This window comes from Bos indicus, chromosome 13 (genome assembly GCF_029378745.1).
Source record: "Bos indicus isolate NIAB-ARS_2022 breed Sahiwal x Tharparkar chromosome 13, NIAB-ARS_B.indTharparkar_mat_pri_1.0, whole genome shotgun sequence".
Lineage (NCBI taxonomy): Eukaryota > Metazoa > Chordata > Mammalia > Artiodactyla > Bovidae > Bos > Bos indicus.
In genome coordinates this window covers 23,416,401-23,423,750 of record NC_091772.1, presented here as the reverse complement: position 1 = coordinate 23,423,750, position 7,350 = coordinate 23,416,401, and the positions used below count along the sequence as shown (strand labels likewise).

Genomic DNA, 7,350 nt, shown 5'->3' with positions numbered 1-7,350 from the left:
ACATCTGGGAATAAGATGACCCAGCCATTCTTCAAGGAAGTAAAAGACTCCATAGTAGAGTTAGGCACTATCATCCATTTGCTTATGTCAGAATCCTAGAGAGAGGTAGTTGGATGTCAGTAAAAACCAAAAGAGCTATGTTGCAGAAAACATTATGATAAATTAAAGCACCGTTTCTTTCATTCTCTACAAGAACACCATCTGCCTAGCTCCCTATGGTTACATTGCTGATGTCGATGCTCGCAGATGCACTGGGATTTAGCCAAAATTGTCACAGGGCTGAACAAAGGCAGTGGCCCAGGATGAAGGGATCCAATACCAGGAAAGACAGAGCCATGGGGTTGTCCACAGATTTTTCAGCACGAAAGCCAAGACGAGTCCAGGAACGTGAGGCCTTGCTCAAGGCCTTCATTTTCTCCATCTTCCTTATCTGGAGGTACAGTTCTAAGAAGACAAGTATAACTGGTTGCTGGGACTGGCCCAGCACTGAGCCATCGTGGGTACTAGAGTTAGTTCCTCTATTCCTTTTTATTATTATTATTTTTTAAGTCTTTGTTGAATTTGTTAAAACATTGCTTCTGCTTTATGTTTTGGTTTTTTTTTGGCCGTGAGGCATGTGGGATGTTAGCGCCCAGACCATAGATCAAACTTGAACCTCCTGCATTGAAAGGCAAAGTCTTAACCAGTGGATCACCAGGAAAGTCTCTCTTCTATTCCTTTTAACTGCGTGTGTGCTCAGTCGGTTCAGTCCGTGTCTATAGCCCGCCAGGCTCCTCTGTCCATTGGATTCTCCAGGCAAGAATACTGCAGTGGGTTGCCATGCCCTCCTCCAGAGGATCTTCCCAACCCAGGGATCAAAACTGTGTTTCCTGCATTGCAGGCAGATTCTTTACCACTGAGCCACTGGGGAAGCCCATCCTTTTAACCGAAGTTGGACTAATTGATCAGGTTTTCAAACTAATGTGGTGGAAGGTCATCTTTGGCAGCCAATGAAAAAGAAATATTACTCATCAAATTAGTTAATAGAATAAATGGAAAGAAACCCTAGAACGACTCTGGAAGCACACAGGGACTCATTCCTGGACCACCTGACACCAGAGCAGCTGAGAAGGAAACTCTCGTCCGCAGACGACAGGTCCATCTTCTCAGCAAAGGGCAGGTGGTGGGGTGGTCAGGATACCAGGAAAAACAGCGCTGACTGCTTGCCGAGCTACTGTGTTTGTGATCCCATTCTCCAGGATCAGAGAAGCCAATCGAGACCATTTCAAAAACAAACACTAAGAAAGTTCAAAACACAGTTTACTGGTCAAGTCCAAGTTAGGAATATGGGAATGAAAAAATTCAGCTAGCAATCACAAAATAGGAAAACAAAATCAAGTCAGTTACGGGGAGGAGACAAAGGCAATTCAAATCGGACTCAGGAATCAGATAACCAGCTAGGAAAAGGCTGGAGTCTGCAATGCCTGCATGTGTCTGAAAGGGCGTCTTCCTTCATCAGAGGCCAGGGTACAAGCTAAACAATTCTTTCACACATCAACACAGATCAGCTTCCAAAATCAGCATGTCCCCAAGTCTCTTGAATTAATATAAGAAAGGCTGCAACATTGAGAAATGGTCTCCAGTTGTTCAAACTTAAGAAGAGTTAGTTTGTTGAAACTATCTTTGATCATGGATAAGTTATTGAATGGCAAAGCAGGATAATCAATTATAGGGATGACAAATCAGCTAGAAATTATATCTTACTATTTTTTGGTGTTGGATAATTCAGTGATTAGTTGATATTTGTTCAATATTTAAGAACAAGGGATACAATGAATTTCACTTTTATATCATTAGCATTTTGACCAACAATTCATTTTTTACTTTAAATTAGGGTGCCAAACTTAATTATTGATGATTCATTCATCTTCATTTGTTTGGAAATTGCCTGCTGCTGCTGCTGCTGCTAAGTCACTTCAGTCGTGTCCGACTCTGTGCGACCCCAGAGACGGCAGCCCACCAGGCTCCCCCGTCCCTGGGATTCTCCAGGCAAGAACACTGGAGTGGGTTGCCATTTCCTTCTCCAATGCATGAAGGTGAAAAGAGAAAGTGAAGTCGCTCAGTCATGTCCAACTCTTCGCGACCTCATGGACTGCAGCCCACCAGGCTCCTCCATCCATGGGATTTTCCAGGCAAGAGTACTGGAGTGGGGTGCCACGGAAATTGCCTGAAAACTGCTAAATACTGCTTTTAGGATAGAATCTTGACTGACTGTAACCAGACTGTGAGAAAAAAATGTCCAAGTACAGTTTATATTTTAAATAACTGAATCATTACATGATTGTTTGGCTTTCCTAACAATTGATTTTGAATTGACACATGTTCTAATTTCTTCACAGAATGGAACTCGTCATTAACATAGCCAATTTAAAAAACCCTAAGCTCTACAAAAATTATTTAAGAGACTGTCTTTTGTCATGATGTATAAGAATACAGCTCACAGTAAAGCTGAAATTTAGCAATCATCTAGTTAATTTGATTTATGTGGACAGATAAATTATCTGGTTGTCAAATACATAACCCAACCAATATTTCATTTTCTATTTTATACATGTGACTTTAATGATATGAGCATTTTACATTCAAGTTAAGTTTGCACCTGAAGTCTCTAATTAATTCATTTTCCCCTATGTATCTTACACTGATAACTTAATTGCCCAGATATAAGGAATGGTATGAACCAAAGCAGATTATAGATCATTAAATGCTATTTTAAATGGGACTTAGACTTGTCAGTTACTTTTGACTAAGCAAAATTGTGGACAAAATGTTTATCTCTGTTCCTCAACAATTTTCCATCCTTAGCCCTCTTTCTGCTCCTTCCACCTCCTCAAGTTCTCTCTCCATTCATATTAATTACTCAGTGTCATGAGACTTTCTTCCATGTACCAGCATTAGCTCTGACACTCATTCAAAAGTATAAATTATTGATAACATCTGAGAATATGAGTTTTGTTACTATTAGTTGGATTTTACCTACATTGTAACATCTAAGCTAAAACTCTGAAAGGGTCAATAAATGGGTAACAGAAGTATTTTAGAAGGATACACTCCTTGCAATTGCTCTTGAAATTGTACCAAGTGGCAATTTGCCTACTCCACCTGTGACAAAGGCAGGTAAGAATTCTGCACCAATCCCCTCTTCTCATAAAACTCTTTTGTTTTATAGAACCAGAAACTGTTTATCTTAATCATCTATGTATTGGTTTCTATTTTCCCTGCATCTTTGTAAGGAAGAGCATGGTGAAAGTTACAACATAAATCTTATGCTAAATATTCTAAATAAAGAATTAAAATGACAATCTCTAGATGCCATTTCAAATGACTGATTTTATTTCACAGTGTTCATAAGGATACTTTAGGAGTTTCCACCCCCCCCACCCCGCCCACTAAGTTAGTTAGTTTAAAATAATTAGGTAATTTCTAATTCCTCAGCAGAAAATAAATTATGTAAGTAGGCAAAATATCATTAGAAAAACAATTTGGTAGCCCCACTCTAAATTGCCTACAGTACAATGTACAGTATGCAAATGTTCATTCGTTAATTTTAGAGGACAGCATTTAACTGCAATAATTGAAAACAGCTCATAGCCTGTTCTGTGAAAAAACAAAACATTGTTTGTGTTAGTGTCAAGTAAGTTAATTATGCTTTATAATCTTCAAATGGAGCATATAATTGATTTATGAAATTCTGTTATCATTGCGTTTAGACCATTGTTAGTAATCAAGAATTCTAGTAGTTTCTGATTATTCTCGAAGTATGAAATCAGCTGAGTATTCTATATGTTTAAAAACAATTCTGTTCAGAATACTTGTACTATAATAAAGTGAAGAATTTAAAACAATATATGAAAATGAAAATATATGAAAATGTGTTAAAACCACTGAAAAGATTACTTAGTTTTACAAAACATTCCATTTATTGTAATAATAATTTTTAATTCAGTAAAACAATTATGCAACTTTTCTGTATTACTTGTAGAATTTTCATTATACTACTTAAGATCAGTGGCTTACATGCAATTTTTATTTGTGACATAAAAACTGTAACATTTTAGCTGATCAACATTCTTTTACTCTGTTACTTTTAGATCTTTACAATTATTTGAGAAATTGAGGCATTGAACACATTGCCAAATATTTAGCTGAAAACAAACAAAAATGTTTTCAAACAAATGTAGATTTTAAAAAAGCAGTAAGATTACCTCAGTAACTCCCATCACCATCCCTGCAACCACCATCAGCACTACATACACTTTTCTTAGAATATTTTGGTATCATATACAGCCCTCTTAAAGCAAAACATAGTAAAATAAAAGGAACACTATTCCTAAATTTCCACTTAATGTAAAGAATTATAACTTTTGAACTTGCTGTATTTCAACATCTATGTTCAACATATTCATTGTTCAGATGACCTTGAACTTCAATAAATTCTACATATTTGATAAATGAGTGCAAGTGTGCATCTTAATTTTATGTTAAAAAGTTGTTAAAAGCTTTTCACTACATTTCTCATAAAACAATTAAGAAACAACATTAAACATTAACAGGGGAAATTTTAAGATATTTCATTATCTAAGTGTTTGATCATGCTTGGTATCCAGTAGACATAATCAGAAGAGTAATTAACAAAGCAATGGATTGGGAAGTGATTGCTAAAGAATATAAACTGTATTACTTTTTAATATTTTAGTACAAAAATAAGATCTTAGCAAACTTTTAAATATTTTAGTAAAAAAATAAGGTCTTAGCAAATAACTTACTTCATGTTTTTAACTGAATGTTCTTAAAATGACTAGAATTATAGAAAAATGAAGTTATTTTCTTTGCTATTTCCTGTGATTGTACATACCTTATTTTAGGCATTTACATTTGTTTCTTATTAGAATCAAATACTTGAATGTATTCCATGTGCAATATCTAGTACTAAAAGTGTACTTCAAAATGTAAAAATTGTACATATTTGAAATTTAAGGTATTCATGAAACAAATAAGCAACATTTAAAATACTTAGTATAACATATTTCAGTGGGTTGAAGGAATTATGACTTATGCTATAACAAAGCAGGTGATTCTAAACATAAAGAAGTGCCTTAAAAGTATTCAATAAATTACCAATATTGAGATTTTGAAAGAGAAAAAGACCAATAGGTAATGTTAAGAATAATAAAATAGTTTTGCAAAAATTTTGTATAAGTTGACTATCATATATTGGACATTTTGGATTCAGTTTTTTTCATTCCTAAGAACTATCTTGCCAAAAATTTGCTCTGAAGGTAATTTATATTAACTATCTTTCTAAATGGATTTTGAATCAAACATAAGAGTTCTACTTCAAATTTGCCTCTTCTTTTAAGTCTAAGACAGTGACTGTATGCTTTTTTTACAGGGTAGATCTATCCAATAGAGATGCTTTTCTTTTTGAATGGTACACTACTTTGTACCATTTAACACATGAAATTCACATGAGTACCTTAACGCAATGAAAATTAATCAGTACCTGAACTTATGAAAAGAAACCCAGGTTTCTCTTGAGTTTAATAAATGCTTTGGAATGTTAAAGAACAAACAAACAAACAGAAAGTAGGCCTTAATACCTAATCAGTTGCATTCAGTGGCTAGATTTAAGAATGGACAGAGTACCTATTAAGCTACAACTTTCAACTTTTATTTCTGAAGGAAGTGATCCTTGAGAAATGAGAGAGTTATTTAAGTTTTATTTGCTCTTGTATTTGGCTGCCATAAAATATCCTTTCTAAATGGCTTTAGAGTTTGCACTTAAAAAGAAAAATCATGATTAAATTAAACATGGTGAGTTAAATTATAAACTTTCCCACAAAAGAGGGAAGCACAAAAACTTGAGTAAATCCAAGAAACAATATAAACATGAGACTTATGGACAATGCTCAATGTAAATTTCATATACTGTCAGATGATAAATATGTGTTCCAGATTGGAATACTTTAATTTTTAAAATGTTTAAAATCTCCTACAGTCCTTTCTGTTTCAGAAATTGAAGCTGCAGTGTTATTTGTGAACTAGGCCTTAGAGCTTTTCTATACTTTTTACTTCTTAATTTTGTAGAATCTTCTAAAACCATCACAGATGGCTCTCTGAGCTTGAACTTTAGCATTGATCTGCTTGTCTTTGAAAGTCACAAAAAACAGGAGGAGAAGATCACCTTACCTAAAGATGCCAAGACTAAAGTTGGAAGTTAGCCATCGAGCTTTCTCTTTTGGAAAAGGATTTAATCCTGAAGTAATTCTAAGCCTGCATTTTAATGCAACTTTTCTACTAGAATACAAGAAACTGGATGGGTTTCCCAACCCCACCCCACCCAACCCCACCCCTCGTTTGGAAAAGAGATGTTTTCCTTGTGGAAATCTGTAATCTGAAAAAAATATTTATATGAAGGATCAACAGTTGGAAATAGCCTAAATGTTACTTCAAAATTTAAAGGCCGGCTAACGTAGAAGTAGTGAGAAATTCGCGGAGTTCCAAGGTCCCAGGCAAAGCGGCAGGTGAGCCTGCGCGTGCGTGGCAGACGGAGCGAGCGTATTCAAGGGCCCGGCGGCTGGCGTCCAAGGATCGTCGAAGGCGCGGAGTTTGGCGCGTCTGATATACTGCAAGGTCTGAGTTATACGAACATTCCAGGGACTAGTGGCACGGATAGTGCTATCTGGTTAGAGTTGACCACGGAAAGAGGACGCAGTGAACGGGGGCGCACAGGAGTGAAGACGTTTCTTTTCCAGGTGCAAAACCAGGGAAACGCTGACCAAGACGCCCTGGGACACTGTGGGGTTCGGTTACCATTGCAGTGATCCCGAGTCCACACTTTTCACGGGCTCCGCTCCACCTGTGAAAGCCTGTGAAAGCCGTCGCTTCCAGACTCAAGCCACCACACTCCTGCGCCGGGAAGGAAGGAGGGCCCGGGAAGCCCACAGCGCTGCGCAGCGCGGAACCCGACGGCGCGTGTGGCCGCGGTGTCTCCTCGGCCGCCCCGTACGGGTCAATGCTGGGAGTTGGGCGAGGCCGGCCGCAGCTCTCGACGCGCGGCCTCGCTGCCCGGCGTCTCCCCCCGCCGCCGACTTTGTCCCCAGAGGATCGTCCGTGGAGCTAGCGCTGAGGTTGCGGACGCCGGCGAGCCGGGGGCTCCTCTAGCGCCGGCAAGGACGTCACTTTGAGTGAAGGACACTGTCAAGTGCAAGTGAAGAAACAAGGAGAGGGGTACGAAGGGAATCTACCCGGGGCGCGTTGGACACTCTTACAATAGACACTATCAGTCGACGGAAACTAGGAGTTGAAGGT

At 37.9% G+C, this 7,350-nt stretch overlaps 1 protein-coding gene and 1 pseudogene across 1 annotated transcript in view; both read left to right on the top strand.

The window, feature by feature from the left end:
• Positions 1–230: 230 nt before the first annotated feature.
• Positions 231–7,350, top strand: part of LOC139186639 (uncharacterized) — a 35,782-nt gene continuing 28,662 nt past the window's right edge. The window contains exons 1-4 of the mRNA XM_070801925.1: positions 231–387; positions 6,127–6,248; positions 6,552–6,794; positions 6,908–7,148. Coding sequence (XP_070658026.1) covers positions 231–387; positions 6,127–6,248; positions 6,552–6,794; positions 6,908–7,148 — 763 coding nt within the window. The remainder of the gene's footprint in view (positions 388–6,126; positions 6,249–6,551; positions 6,795–6,907; positions 7,149–7,350) is intronic.
• Positions 6,399–7,350, top strand: part of LOC139186452 (large ribosomal subunit protein eL31-like) — a 91,904-nt pseudogene continuing 90,952 nt past the window's right edge.